This window comes from Trematomus bernacchii, unplaced genomic scaffold, assembly GCF_902827165.1.
Source record: "Trematomus bernacchii unplaced genomic scaffold, fTreBer1.1, whole genome shotgun sequence".
NCBI lineage: Eukaryota > Metazoa > Chordata > Actinopteri > Perciformes > Nototheniidae > Trematomus > Trematomus bernacchii.
Genome location: NW_022987674.1, coordinates 941,366 through 957,742, shown reverse-complemented (window position 1 = coordinate 957,742; position 16,377 = coordinate 941,366). Strand labels below are relative to the sequence as shown.

Sequence of the window (16,377 nt, the reverse complement as noted above, 5' to 3'; positions counted from 1 at the left end):
GAGAAATGTGAGGGTGGTCACGCACTGTGCAGTCTTTTGGGCCATTTGAACACACCGCTTATCTCTGTAAACACATGTCTGCGAGTGAAAGCAGAATCTGTGAGCAACAGGAGAGGATTTTAGTATTAAAACCCCTCTAGTTTCCTTCAGTTTGCAACAATTACACCGACAGTAAGTATGTGTCACTTGAATGCAGGTATACAGTCGAGCCAACATGTAATCCCAATGAAGGTAATGGTTTGATTCAGAAATCAGAATCAGAATCGTAGGTTCACCTTTAGCTCCCTCCGACCTGTGTCCACTGAAACGGCTTTATTCAGTGTTTTCCACATATTTAATCGCATTGTTTTTGTAGAAGAAGACAGTTAAAAGTCGTGTCTCAAGTTGCCTAACGATCTGTAAACAATTACCGCCTCACAGAAGAGTAAATCTGTGCTCTAGAAATATGACCTACTGCCCCCAGTGTCTAAATAGCTTGTAATCTGAATATTGACAAACTACCTGCAAAAAGTCAACAAATATCTTAAGATAAAAGCTTAATATTAATTACAAGTACAAGATCTGAGTACTTCTACTTTTACTCTTGGTTGTTTTACCAGTATTTTTTATTATCAAAATCATAGAAACAAACTGAGGAACCATTAGCCTTTTGCTCCGTCCGACCTGTGTCCACTGAAACTGCTTTATTCAGTGTTTTCCACATATTTAATCACCTTTTTCTGTAGAGAGAGACAGTAAAAACTTGTGATTAAAGTTGCCAAACGATCTGAAAACTATTCTGTGCTGTACTCAGAGATATGACCTACTGCCCCCAGTGTCTAAATAGCATGTAATCTGTTAGAACATTGACAAACTACCTGCAAAAAGTCACAAAAAGTCTATGATAAAAGCTAAATATTAGTGGTCCCGCTGCCCAAAAGTCTGCTTTGTGTCACTACCCTCACATGTGTTCCCTGATACTTCTCAGAGTGTTTTTGAGTGTCTTCCTCTTGTTGATGTTGACCTGTTGTTGTTGTTGTCTGCAGTGCTGAAGAGAGCCACCACCATCAAAAGGAGGGGGATGGATGGCGGGCATCGAGGGCAAACGGGGGAGGAACAATACGGAGACGTCTCCTCTTTGGGTGAGTCTGGGTCGTTAGTAAGAGGTAGAAGCCAGGAAGTGATCCCTCTCTCAAGAAATGCAATAAATGTTGTGTATGTAAGATATATGATCAAATAACAATAGAGACATTCCAAATCATAACAATTATAATGACATTGCATTTAGCTGACGGTTTTATACAAAGCGACGTACAATAAGTGTGATCGATATGAAAAAAGATGATCCTGGAGGATGTCGAAAATCTGACTTCTGATCCAGAAAGAAGCGTGAACTGTGGACTCGCCGGAGCCTCGCAGCGGGGGTAGTACGCAGGCTACTGTCCCGCAGCTGCTGCCTCTCTGTTGGACTCCGGTACTGCACATTACTCACGAGACGTTTCTCAGTGAAACATTCGGGGCTTTTCAGAAAACATCCGGGGCTTGAGCCCAAGTAGCCACCCCCTAGCGCCTAGTCTGTGTTGGATATTGCATGTGTGTTACATGTTGTCATCATGGATGTTGCCCCTGGTTTCTGTCCTGTGATTGTGATGTGCTATATGTGACATGTATCTAGTAACGTGTGTTGTTAGCATTGTATTGTTCTCTTTCATCCTTTCGCCTCCATCTACTTGTCTTTCATCCTTTCTTTATAACGAATGCTGTTGATGTAATGTGATTTTTAAAAAGGTTGTCTATCATCATCTGCCCGGGGACAACAGCTAGAAATTAGCAATGTTTGCTAAAGCTGCCACATTTGATACAATAAAACACATGTATACAGTGTACAGTTCCAAACATGCAGAAGTGCATTTCTCAAGGTCAAATGACACTGAGGTACAGGTGCAGAAACAAACACAAATAAAACATTAAAAAACACACTACCCTTCATACAAAGACACATCTTACATACATTTCAACATTCAATAACATTTCCAGCCCCTTTGGTTCAATTCAAGGCAGTTTCATGGTACACAGTCTGAACTCAAAATAATCATATCATGAGGTTTACACTCGTCAGTATTCAATTAAAAGCTGCCCCATTGTGTTTTTTGTGACAGTTGGGTCCACGACACTATAAACAAATAAACTAAACGACCTCCCCCTCTCTGTGTCCCGCAGGCGTCCCGATCAACAGAGCGAGTATCCGGAGCGCTAAACGAGGTCCGACTGCGTTTTTCCGGCGTAAAGAGCGCCTGCTGCGAATCTCCATCCGCCGTGTGGTGAAGACTCAAACCTTCTACTGGACGGTGCTGGGTCTCGTGGCTCTGAACACTATCTGTGTCGCCATCGTTCATCACAACCAGCCGCTGTGGCTCTCCACCTTCCTCTGTGAGTCACACTGAGGGAGTTCAAGGTCTCCTATCATGCAAAATGCACTTTTTAATGTCTTTTCTCCATCACCATGTGTCCCGGTGTGTCCCTATGTGTCCCCGGTGTGTCCCCGGTGTGTCCCCGGTGTGTCCCCGGTGTATCCCCGGTGTGTCAGGAGACTCACAAAGTGTCAGGAAACAAACCCCTCTCTCTTTTCCTCCGTACCCACATCTCTAAAAACGGGGGAACAACGGAGCTGATCCAGATTTGCTGCGTCATGACGACATTACTAAAATGTGGGCGGGCTTTACACCAACGGGCCAATCAGAAACGTTGCTGTCAGAAACAATGAGACGTGTTCTGGAAGTAATATGGTCTGTGTTTACATTAGCATGCTAACACTCAGAGCTAACCTGTACTGGAGAGAGTATGTGTAAAGAAGCAGGAAATAAAAGGAACTCACCTTGTGGTAAACCTGCAATTAATTCCAAGTGGTTTCAAGAAGTTAAACTCCTACATATAATAAGAAATGCAGCCTGTCGTAAAGTAAATTGCTGCGATTTTTTTTAGGGTATTTTGTAGAATAAAAACGTTTTCAAAGGTGGGGTAGGTAAGTTTGAGAAACCGGCTCGAGATACACTTGTTGTTATATTCCATGGAATGCTCTTAACATCCCGATAGCAATGAATATCTGAAGTGCTTTGACAAAAAATCCATAAAAAAATATCATCTGTGGAAGCCGTAGTACTGTAAAAAGTACGACCGATCATCTGAGCCGGCCCGGCTAAAATAACTGGATGGCCTACCTGCCTGTCAGCCTTCCATCTGTGCACAGACTTATCTCGTGCCCTTATTGGTCATGTGCGCGTTCGTGTGTGTTGGAGGAGGGGCTCTGTAAGGAAGTGGCAGATTTTCTCCGGTTGTGTATTTTCAAATTCTAGCGCACTCGAGCCGGTTTCTCCAAAATTACCTACCCCACCTTTAATATTATATTTTCAGATACAAGTCGGTGTGACATGGCAAATGATTGCATGTCTTCAGAAAGTGTAAGGTGTATAAAGAGATGCTAACTATCGCAATAACCTAAACCTTAATTAAAAAATGTATATGCAAACAAATGCTACTTAAAAAAAATTCCTTAATGAGTTCCAGTTATCAAAACAAAAACTTATATTTTTATAACTTATATAAGATATTTAATAGTATTTACATGTTAAATAAAATAAGTAGGATTAGGCAAGTTGTCTTATTTTGTTGCTTGTTAAAAAATTCGAAAAATAAATCCCAGTTTTACATGTTTTTTGTGCACAATATATTTAAGAAATGTCCGAGAGATAAAAAAAAGAAACTAGGCCACTTGGTGTTTAGAATTACTGTCCATCATTTTAAAGTCGAATATTTGGGGAGTTAAATTCAGATGAATTCAGCTCTTTCCACCACTTAATGATTTAAATGGCTTGAACATGTCTTGCTTCCTCTTATAGATGTCTTTGTAAGTGTGGAATATGCATACTTATTGTTTGGGAGGGTGTGGCGCAGTGTACTAGTGCGTTGGTGTTGGGATCAGGGGGTCACAGGTTCAAACCCCACTGCAGTCAGCATGTCGTTGTGTCCCTGAGACACTTCGCTCCTGGGATTGTCCACAGTATTGAGTATGTAAGTCGCTTTGGATAAAAGCGTCTAACATGTCATGTGTTGTTGTTGCAGACTATGCAGAGTTCCTGTTCCTCGCTCTGTTCCTCACGGAGATGTTTCTGAAGATGTACAGCTTGGGTCCTCGTCTTTACTTCCACTCGTCCTTCAACCGCTTCGACTGCAGTGTCAGTTCTCCGTCTCCTTATCTACATTTATTATTTATTCCACAAAAAACCATCTACTTGTGTCCTTCAATCCCTTTGTATCTGTGTTTGTTACTTCTTCTTCTCGAACCATTTGGTTTGATTAAATGATGCAGCATCAACCCTTTGTATATATCTTTTTATATTTGTATTCATTCTACAAAACTCCAACATATATATTATATTATATTCTGCAGGTGATCGTGGGCAGTATCTTCGAGGTGCTGTGGGGTTTCTTCAGACCCGGCACCTCGTTTGGGATCAGCGTCCTGAGAGCTCTCCGTCTGCTGAGGATCTTCAAAATCACAAAGTGAGTCCTGCAGACGTCCTCTGTTCCTGTTAGAAACATCTCCCTGGTCCCCGGCTTGAGCTTCAACCTCAGGATCCATGTGTTTGTGATCCTCTCCAGAATGGAAGTAGTCATCACATACAGAGCATCAACTAGTTCCTGAACAGTGTCCTTCACATGCTGATATCCAAGAGAGGGAGTTACACAGTCACAAGATGGAGGAATAGAAAGCAGTATTCAATGTTTACTTCAGATTAGCTCCACGTCAGAAATGAGCATGCTTGTCATATGTCTATCTCCATAGAGGCTGAATCATCATGTTAATCACATAGCTATCATATGCCTCAAACAGTCCTGATGCTCTTCTAGGTAATCATACATCCTGTCATGTTCACAGCTACAGTTGGGATACCTTTGTTAGCATGTTACTCTGAGATTGGAAGAGGACATTCACTATGTATATATTTAAGTTACATGCAGCAAAGTTGTATACTTAATCTATAATTATAATCTTAGGACTTTATTTAGGTATTGCAGTCCTGAAACGCTCACAATGGGCCGCTTAAAAATAATATTTTAAATGTATGTTATCAGAACAAGAGACCTTTTTCAGAATCTATAAAGAATTGGAAGTGTTAATACAGCAAAGAGACAGTTCAGATAAAAGTTAAATATGTATAACTTATTAAATGAAAGAGTACACATTACTAAAATCATGTAGAATTGAGCTAGAAATAAGAGGAAAACACATAAAAGTAAATAAACTAGCAGCCAATCATTTGTAATTAAACAATAATCCTTCATTCAATGCATCTTACTTCCTTGTCAAAACACCTGAATTAACAACTAGCTAGTACATTCACACACGCACGCACGCACACACACGCACGCACGCACGCACGCACGCACGCACACACACACACACACACGGCACGCACACACACGCACGCACGCACGCACGCACGCACGCACGCACGCACGCACGCACGCACGCACGCACGCACGCACGCACGCACGCACGCACGCACGCACGCACGCACGCACACACGCACACACACACACACACACACACACACACACACACACACACACACACACACTTCAACAAATTAAAATATATCAAATCTTTAGTCATCTGTTTTGCTCTAATGTGTGATGTTCTGTGACCCTGAAGGTACTGGGCGTCTCTGAGAAACCTGGTGGTCTCTCTGATGGCCTCCATGAAGTCCATCATCTCCCTCATCTTCCTCCTCTTCCTCTTCATCCTCGTCTTCGCCCTGCTCGGCATGCAGCTCTTCGGCGGCAGGTACTGTAACACTGAGTCTAACAAATCCATCGCTCCGTACGAGCCCATTAAGGAACGAGAGGAACCACCGAGAGGCAGGGAGACTAACCTAATCATTTCCACACACACACACACACACACACACACACACACACACACACACACACACACACACACACACACACACACACACACACACACACACACACACACACACACACACACACACTGATGTTAGTCATACTGTACTACCATATTACCATGATATTACCTCTCGATGTAAGGTAGCATCTTTTGACACTGTGTGTGTGTGTGTGTGTGTGTGTGTGTGTGTGTGCGTGCGTGCGTGCGTGCGTGCGTGCGTGCGTGCGTGTGTGTGTGTGTGTGTTTCCCCGCAGGTTCATCTTCGAGGACTACACTCCGACCAACTTTGACACGTTTCCTGCCGCCATCATGACCGTCTTTCAGGTGTGGAAGTTAAAAACACCTGAAGATGTTTTGCTCTGCAATTAACACATTTGAATAACAGTGATTAATGATGTGCAGGATTGGAGGACATTTTCTGTTAAATATACATGTCTTAAAAAACTAAATGTATGTACAGTTGTAGAAAAAGTGGTTTCAAAACAATATTTATTATATAAAACAGCCCTCGAGTCCCCGATTGAAATGGTATTTTCTTCTTGTCCCTTCTTTGTGACCAACTTGCATGTCAAATATAACATTAAAAACAGGCTTTTTTATGTAGATATATCTCTCTTGTAATGTGTGTGTGTGTGTGTGTGTGTGTGTGTTCAGATCCTCACTGGAGAGGACTGGAACGAGGTGATGTATAACGGGATTCGCTCTCAGGGAGGAGTGAAGTCCGGCATGTGGTCCTCCATCTACTTCATCGTGCTCACACTGTTTGGAAACTGTATCCTTCAATCACTTATATGATGAGTTACAAAGGCATTTCCAGCAGATGGCTTTGGCTAAAAATCAGTTTAACTTAGTGTGTTGCCACCCACATTTAGACTTGAATTATCTCACATCCACAGAGAAGTTTGTTCTGATCTTAACCCGTAGCATCTGCAGATTTAATCCATGCCTGATATATAGATTTAAGATGAATTGTGATTTATTTTCTGCCATCTTGACTGTAAGTGAGCTGGAAAGGCTTTTTGTAAACGTGGAATAGACATTTCTCTTCATACAGGGGTTAGTATTTGAACTTATCGTTCCTCTCTAGAGGAGTGTCAGTGTTGAGTCAGTCTGTATTTCAAGGGTTCTCTGGTTGCACTTTGCTGAGTCCTGAACGTGTGAACAGACACTCTGCTGAATGTGTTCTTGGCCATCGCTGTGGATAACCTCGCCAACGCACAAGAACTCACCAAGGTAATACAAAGTGCTCTGATTCTGTTAGTAAACCCACTCCAGCGTGTCCAGCCCTGGCTCTCGTCTCCATGGTGATTCTGTTTCATTATTTAAACTCACAGATGTTCAGTCACTTGTCGTAGCAACTTCAAATCAGCTGCTGTCTAGAGAAAATGACGAGTTAGGCAAATATGCAAAGAAACACAATATCGAAATAAAGTCTTTTAAGATATTTTTCTAAAACACTTGAAAGGATTACTACTTAGTTAAACATTTAGTTTCACTGTATTAAGCTTTAATACCATTTACAATAAAATGACTGCACATATTTTATTCCATTCAATTTCAATGTAAATTCTGCTATATTTCACCTTATCTTTTAAAGTTTTTTTAATGTTATTATAGCTTTCTTAAAATAGTTCTCTGTCTATGTATTTTATTTTTGTTTTACTTTTATGTATGCACCACGACACCAAGTCAAATTCCTCGTACGTGTCAACCTACCTGGTGATAAACCTGTTTCCGTCACGTCGCTTTGCCTCCGTTGCTCGCTTCGAAAGTTGAGAACTTTTCAAGCGTCGACGGAAGCGCCAGCCAATCAAATCATATGCCAGTACAAGCGCTAGCCAATCAAACCGCGTGCTTGTGTGTCCGGGGCGGGAGATTAATGTGATTGGTTGTTAGTCGCGCACCAGACACGCCCACCGGCAAGCTTCAACGCGACGGAACCGTGTGGACGTAGCGTAATGAGTACAACACAAGAGGCACAAACCACCTGTTTAACAAAGTCAATCTAGGATGAATGAAATCAAATAGTCCCACTTAGGGTTTTATCAATACCAGTATTCATCGATACTCTTTATTGATACTGCTCTCCATAATTTAAAATGTGTACCACAACACCAAATCAAATTCTTCGTACGTGGCGACCTACCTGTTAATAAACCTGATTCTGATTCTGATCATTGCCATAACCAGGGGTGCACATAACTGGTACGCATGCGCGGCAAACATCTGAAATGCGTACCGTCACTTGTCTCACTAAGCGCATTTGCGTACTGGCGGACTTGTGAAGCATTTCCAGAAGGCGCTACGATCACTGGACGACAGAGCCGGTCGCCGTGCGCACAGACGGGGCTGCTGGTAACGTCGGTGTGTACAACGGAATTGTGCCACAACGTCCGGCGCGAGTTCCGTGCGCGTGCTCCACTAGTGCCCCCCTCCACCCCTCCCGTCGACGTTCAATACCACACCCCCACTATGTCCACGTTCGCGAAACAGAGGGGCTGAACACATAACCTTGCGTGGGCAGCCCTGAGTACCAAACATTGTCTCCTGGTACTCATTTGAGTAACTCACTAAGAAAGTTATATGCACCCCTGGCCATAACACACTTTTGTCCTCTTTTTGATCAGGATGAAGAGGAGGCGGAGGCGGCGTTTAATCAGAAACACGCTCTGCAGAAAGCGAAGGAAGTCGGGCCACTGTCCTCCTTCATGTCCTCAGAGTAAGTCCTTCTTTTATCTCCTTTTCTCCCTGCCTGACCTCCTCCTTCCTCTTCCTTCTGTGGTGGAAATTCCACACTTAATCACCTTCTGGTAAGAAAAGAACAAATAGACAAGCTTAAACCAAAGTAGTGTTATTTAAAGGTCACCTATGTCTCTTCTTCATCACCATGTGTCCCCTCTGTGGAAAGAGACTCTGAAAGTTTCAGGAACAAAGATTCTCTCTCTTTTTGTCCTGATCCATTTCTATAAAAACCTGTCTGAAAATGAGCTGATCAGATTTTGGCCACTTGATGATGTCATAACGATGTGTTGGCTTGTGTAACCATTAGCCAATCAACAACCAAGGTAACCCCCCCCACCTTATCACCTGAATCGTCCTCCTAGAGCACCATGTTCTTTCTACCCAAATCTCTCTCAGAGGGGCGTGGGGAGGGGCTCCTTATTTTCATCTAAAGTAACAGACAGAGAATCAGCACTTTGGAAACAGGGCTGAAACAGAGGGGATTATGGGATGCTGCAATGATCTGTTTGGTGTTTCAGCCAATCAGAGACATGCTCTGGATATATCTGAGACCTGTGATATATTGATGAGAAACAGTATAATAGGAGACCTTTAAATAAAGAGTTATAGCATTTAACAGAATCAATCCTTCCTTTTTTCCAGCTGGAAGGACAGATAACCTGCACCAATGTGTGCTAAAGAAATCTGACCCAGTTACACAGAAAAACAATGACTTTATTTAGGGAAGAGACACAGAAAGTCTCAGCTAGTCAACATACATAGTGATTACATTACAGGGTGCTGGAGATTGGTGGCTAGACATAGGGTTACACTGTGACGTGTTCATTATAAACCGTATGATAATCAACCCCACAATGGTCAGAACAGAAGCTGGCCAGTCTTTTGTATTAAAGGTGTGATAAACGCCTGGGAGTGACAGGTTTACATACAAGTGAAAACTGTGAGAAAATCACCCAGAAGTTACAGAGTCATATATATAATTAAATGACACTTGTGATACATTTCTACGATGCCTCCCTCCTCGTCTATTTAGGACTGACCTGCACAGATTTGGATTTCCACGTGATGCAGAGCAGCTTGGAGAGGATGCTGAAGGTCATCCTGCTGATGATCAGTGTGTGACAGTGATTGATGTTAAGTGAGAGGTTTTCTCTGTGGCCTCTGCACTGTAATCTGCTCCAAATTGAGGTCTCCATGGTTACTGTTTCCACTTTGGAGCGGGAGGAGTTTAGGATGTTGTCATAGATGAGAGTAACACATACTACGGTTTCTTTACTTCCTCTACAGAAAAAAGGACAGTAAAAGAATCTCAGTTTCAGTGTAAGCTGCTGCCTGCCACTCGTCCAGACATACATTATTTAAATTAAACTATAAATCTACGCAGATCATCGATGTCCAGTGACATTTTTCTATAGTTTGCCTGTCTGACCATCATAATTGGGCTTCTTGTAGATAAAAAAAGCGCAGTTGTTTTATTTTTTTGATGTGATTGTTGAAAACTTCTGAATCTGTATTTACCGCCAATCCAAAAACAGCGAATGTTTTCCCTTAAAAAGTGGGTGTGGCCGTAACTTCGCCCGGAAGTGACGCATGTGTTACTCTCATCGATAGAGGCAAGGTTATGGCGCATTTCCACTACAGCGCGGAGTGCCCGGCGCGTTTTTTGGTTGCGTTTCCACTAGGCGTAGTTCCGGCTTGCGGGTACTTTTTCACAGTTTTCTGGCCCCATAAAATCGAGGTTCTTTGCGGGCCAACAACCGGGCTGAGTATGCTAAACTAGTGAGAGAATCGCTGGCAACTACAACAAAATGAACATATTTTACCTGATTTAATTGTAATACACGTTTCAAAATGATGCCGAAGTAACAACATACTGATACCGGTTAGTAAAAACCATGAATTAATGCTTTGACAAGTCTGCAGACAGACGGCAGGCGAAAAACCTTTTTAAATGCGTGTTTTCTGAATGAAGATCGGCTAAGCTAACGCAGTATATGCTCCGACCGTCCACACTCACAACAACGGCCTACAGACATAAATAAAGCAGCGACTGTATTCTCCATGACACAGGCAGTCTGTGGTTTGTACTTGTTTAACTTTTGTCTAGTTTCTGAACAGATATGAGGAGCTGTGAGCTCTGAGTGCTAACAGCTAACGGCTGATGTTGGTTTTGTGGTTCGCATTGAAGATCACGTCACGGCTCCGCCTACACTGCGTTACTATAGTTACTGCCCCAGCTACTAAACTGTAATGGAAATGCAGCATAAAGTGAGCCTGGCCTACCAAGGCCTAACTATACCGTACTGAGCCGAGCGAGGCCCTGCAGTGGAAATGCGCCATTAGTGTCCTAATAAACATGGAGTGTCCTTAGGAGTGAACCAACGAGGGCGAAATGAGGACAATACTATGTCAAAATGGTCGCTACACAAACCAATAAGAGATTATCATCCTAACCGTGGTGTAATCTGATGAGGTATTATCGTCTACACATAGATGGTAGATGAGTAGCAGGCTGTCATTACACATATTTCCTCATGAAATCCCCGTTATTAGAGTGATGTGCGCTAACAAGGCTGTTTATAATAATAACCATACATAACATACAAAGCAGCTCTACACAGGGACTTTGAGTTGTGATTTAGACATGGTGAGAGCGTCGCTGATGTCTGTGGATTATAACCTGAAGGACTTCACTCGTTCTGTTAAACTGACTTTAGCAGTTTAGATTACAGACCCCCCACTGTTCTGCTGTTATCACCTCAGACTGTATGGGTGTTACTGACTTCTGAACTAAACATGGACACTTGTCTCGTTCATGGACTAACAGCTGCAAAATGGAAATGAATGAACTGTATGAAAAACACTTATCTGCCTTAAGTTTGTCTTTTAAAACATATGTAATGTGGTCCTGGGGGGCGTCTTGTTGGTCCTTGCTGGTGCACAGTGTCAGGAAAACTCATTGTTGTTGTGTCAAGTTGTTACATACGTGTTAAGCTATCTGCCAGAAAACTCAATGTAGTTGCTCCCTTTCCAAAGAGATCGTCTGTAAACCCAGGCACTGGAATCTTCCTTAGGTTCAAGGTTCAAGGTTCAAGGTTCAAGGTTCAAGGTTCTTTATTTGTCATACGAACATAGCTACAGTAGTTATGTTGATGAAAATATTAGGTCACAGGCTTCTCCAACAGTGCAACACAATAATACAGATAAACAGAAAAATATAGTGCAAGTAAATATTAAAAAGTAAATACAAAAAGAAAAATTGTTTAAAAAAAGTAAAATAGTGAAATAAGAGCAAGCTATTGGAATGATATATTAGATAAATAGATAAATAATGACTAGGTAGCAGATGAATGTTATGGATGTTGTTTCAACACTTCAGGTGTTTAACAGTCGTATTGCCTGTGGGATGAAACTGTTTCTGAATCTGGTGGTTTTTGTCCTTTTGTTTTGATTAGTTCTCTTTGTATGGATCTGCGGGCTCACTTTGTCCACAGGCTGCTTTGTTTACTGTGATGAAAACGTTGCTTTTGCGCCCGTACAAACAACAGTTACCTTTATAACATTACTATTATTCTGGATTCAGCAGAGTGTGTGCAGGCTTTGATCTGTTCTGTTCTCACTTGTGGAATATGTTCATAACGTGACCTTGTCTTTTCAACACTCAGGTCCTCAGGTTTGCAGAGTAGATTGTGTTTTCTTACTCGGGGATTGATTGCAAAGTGCCTGATCGTACTGAAGGTGTTTGAAGTGCATGTGCATGCAGCAGAGTGGGACTCTGTGTGCTCGCAGTGTGTGTGCAGAAACAAGCATTTTGTTGCATGGGCATGTGGAAGAATTCACATTTCTATCACCGTGGCGTTTTGTACCTTCTTGCTCTGTGTCTTTCTTTCTTTACCTTATCATGTAGACATCAACTGTGATAAGATGAGATGGACCTGTATCGATTAAAGTCAGGTGTTGCAGCAGCAACAGAATAAGACAGAAACACATTAAACTCTGAACCGATGACGCCTACTGCCTGAATTTGCTTTATGCTGACCTAACCATCTTCTTTACAGACAAACTTTGTTTTTATTCTGACTTTTTTTTCTGACTTATTCTGAAAACCCTGACTATCTAAAAAAAATTATAATTCTAGTTTTGACATTTTCTCAAAATTCAGAACTTTTTTCTCAAAATTCAGATTTTTTTACTTATTTCCAAATTCTCACTTTTTAACAAAATTCCTACTTTTTTCAAAATTCTGTCTTCTTTTAACAATTCTCAAATGTTTCTCAAAATTCTCACTATTTTCAAAATTCAGATTTTTCAATTATATTTGCGTTTTTTACAAATGTCTGACTTTCATAAAAATGATGACTTTTTTTCTCAAATTCGTAATTTTTCAAATTTCAGCCTTTTTTTCATTATCCTGACTTTTTTCTCAGAATTCTCATTACATACATACACAGATATGTTTAAGGATTAAACAGATATACTTTTAAACGTGCAGGAACCACAGTGGTGAAAGTCCTGTGTGCAAATATCCCCAATATTACTGTTCAGAGCAGAAGGGAAACTCTGCTTCACTTTCTTTAGCTGAGGGTCAGCTCCTGTCAGAAAGCATCAGACGGGAATAACACCAGACTCTGAATCAGACTCTGAACTTTAGGGTCAGCTGTGAAACCCCGACTGACCTGACCCCTGTTGACCTTTGAGAAACTTGCATGACAGCTTTAAAAGAAAAAGAGATGCAGCATGCAGGAGACTGGTTTCACTTTGAGAACGCATGCATACGATCAGCATGACCAAGGGAAGAAAAACACACTTTACACACATGCCTGCTTTTCAGTACAAGACGTGTACAGTTTTTCTTCCAACCCTCTCCCAAATGCTGTTGGAATATCGTAAAAGTAATACAGGGCTCAACAATAAGGATAGCAAGAAAGCCTGAAATTGTTCATTTAATTCCAGACGGGCATGAGCAATATCTGCGTGTTTGAAGGATCAGAGATGATTGACTTGAGGGGATACTTTTTAGTGTATCTGTGTTTTTTATGCAATCTTAATTTGTAAAGTAACTAAAAATGTAAAAATAAATGTAGTAATATTTTCCCGCAATGTCTCTCTTGAGTGCAGACACACCGAATAAATGTGAATTTAGAGAAAAAGTCAGAATTTTTAAGGAAAGAAGTCAGAAATGTGAAAAAAGGGAGAATTTAGAAAAATAGTCAACATTTTGAAAGTCGAAACATTTTGAAAAACAGTGAGAATTTTGAAGAAATAGAGAATATTTAAAAAAGTGAGAATTTTGGAAAAAGTGAGCATTTTCAAAAAAAGTGAGAATTTTGAAGAAATCAAGAATATTGAAAAAAGTGAGAATATTGAAAAAAGTGAGAATATTGAAAGAAAGTGAGCATTTTGAAAAAAAGTGAGCATTTTGAAAAAAAGTGAGCATTTTGAAAAAAAGTGAGAATTTTGAAGAAATCAAGAATATTGAAAAAAGTGAGAATATTGAAAAAAGTGAGAATATTGAAAAAAGTGAGAATATTGAAAGAAAGTGAGCATTTTGAAAAAATGTCAGAATTATGAAAAAATGTCAGAATACAAAAATCCTTTTAAAAAAAGTGAGAATTATGAAAAAGTGAGAATTTTTAAAGGAAAAATATAAGTGTTTGATAACTGCTAATAAAAAAAACTACTTGTAAGGGGCAAGTGAAATAGGACATGTGGATTTTTTACGCATTTGACCAACCAGGCGAGTAAAAAAAACACATTAATGTTGAACCCTGTAATATCTTGATTCTCTGCACATGCATTCCTTTAGCTCTGTTAGCATGTCTTATGAATGCTGTGTTTGCTCGGAGGAGAGGGCGGTGTGCAGAGCTGCATCCCACTGTGCTGGTTCTGTTTCAAACGGTTTTTCTAAAATATATTTATCTACTTTTTTCCCGTGTTTGCTGACGGAGCCCATCTCTGTGTTTCTCTACCTGTACCCATACTGTAGTAACGATGTCTTCCTATCAATGTTGTTCTAACTGTTGATGTTTATTAATGTTGTTTCTAATACTGCTACCATCTTGTTTGTCAATGTGCCGCCTGGCTCCAGTGGAGACACACAGCAAAGCATCGAGAGACTCTTAAATTCATACTTTATTCACTACAAATGTCTCAACAAGGTGGAAATATAAGGTTGCAACATCAAACATGATCTTATAACTGAATTATACGGTGGCTGACAGGTTCAAAACGTGCTTCAACTCTTCCATATAAAAGCAAAGACAAACAGACTCAAAGACAGTTTCTTCCCCAGAGCGATCATGAATTATTCCCTGCACTTTATTTTGTTATTATTTTATGTATGTATGAATGCTGCGTGTCTTTGTTGTATGTTGTCTATTCTGAATGTTTCGATGGCACCTCAAAAGGAGAAACACGCTGCGCTTTCAAAAACAATGCAAATGTAAAATCACCAATGTGCCGAAACAAATGCAAACGAAGAAACATCCTTACCAGCTTGAGAACACTACTAACTTCACTCTGTCAAGTGTCTTTGAGTTTCAAGAAAAGCGCTCTATAAATAAAATGCATTATAATTATTATTAACACATGCGCAGAGTTTCTAAAAAGCGCTGATTAATGAAACGCTGCAAATAAAAAAAAACAGTTGGTTAAAGGGGACCTATCATGCAAAATGCACTTTTGTACGTCTTTTCTACATGAATATGTGTCCCCGGTGTTCCAGGGAACTCACCAAGTGTCAGAAAACACAACCCTCTCTATTTTCCTCCATACCCAAATCTCTAAAAAAGGGGCTGCAACGGATCTGATAAAAACTGATCCAGATTTGAACACTGTCCTGACGTCAGGACGGTGGCGCTACGGCTATTGGGCCAACTCCACCAATCAGGAGGAGACAGCCACGGCCATTGCCGTTCGAAAGCGCTGGAGACGCTGTAGTACATATGCCAGGCCTGTAGGTGGTGCTGTTCTCACTGAATCTGCCCAGAGCTAGAAATTGTCAAATTGAGCAAAATGAGGCATGGCTAAAATGCATGATCTGTTTGGTATTTTGAAAAAAAAAAAGTATAAATATGCCTTATATAGGTATGGCCCTACACTATATTATTCAAATATAGCATGATAGGTCCACTTGAACTTTATAATCTCCAAGCTGTGTGCGTCACTTTTTAGTGTCCCCTGGTTTCCGTTGTGTTTTCAAATTGCAGCGTGTGGGTCTACATTTGAGTGTGTTTTGGAACATTTGTGTTTTTATATCTGCATAGTTTTTTTAACTGCAGCGTGTTTCTCCTAATGATTAGATTAGAAGCATTAATTGTCATTATACAAGTACAACAAGAAGAGTAAAGCTACTCCTTTTTAAGGTGCCATCAAAACATTCAAAGAAAGACAACAACAACAAAGACACGCAGCATTCATACATTCATAAAATAATAACAAAATAAAGTGCAGGAAATAATTCATGATGCTCTGGGGAAGAAACTGTCTTTGAGTCAGTTTGTCTTTGCTTTTATATGGAAGAGTTTCAGAGCGTTGTAATGGGTTTGCTGTCAGCCACCATAGAATACAACACAAATGATGCATTTTGTAGTCTATTAAAGCACCTTTACCTTTCAACAACATGGCATTATCAGCCTGTAATAAGTCGTGTTGTTTGTGTTTATCTTCGCGGATCTTTTGCTGTGTGT

General features: G+C 40.7%; 1 protein-coding gene across 1 annotated transcript in view; it reads left to right on the top strand.

Annotated features, from left to right (window-relative positions):
- The window catches only part of LOC117487559 (voltage-dependent R-type calcium channel subunit alpha-1E), a 118,309-nt gene that overhangs the window by 50,183 nt on the left and 51,749 nt on the right, over positions 1-16,377 (top strand). The window contains 9 exon segments of the mRNA XM_034136208.1: positions 1,026-1,121; positions 2,200-2,409; positions 4,099-4,211; positions 4,427-4,539; positions 5,693-5,824; positions 6,202-6,271; positions 6,602-6,719; positions 7,113-7,180; positions 8,575-8,666. Of these exon segments, the coding sequence (XP_033992099.1) occupies positions 1,026-1,121; positions 2,200-2,409; positions 4,099-4,211; positions 4,427-4,539; positions 5,693-5,824; positions 6,202-6,271; positions 6,602-6,719; positions 7,113-7,180; positions 8,575-8,666 (1,012 nt within the window).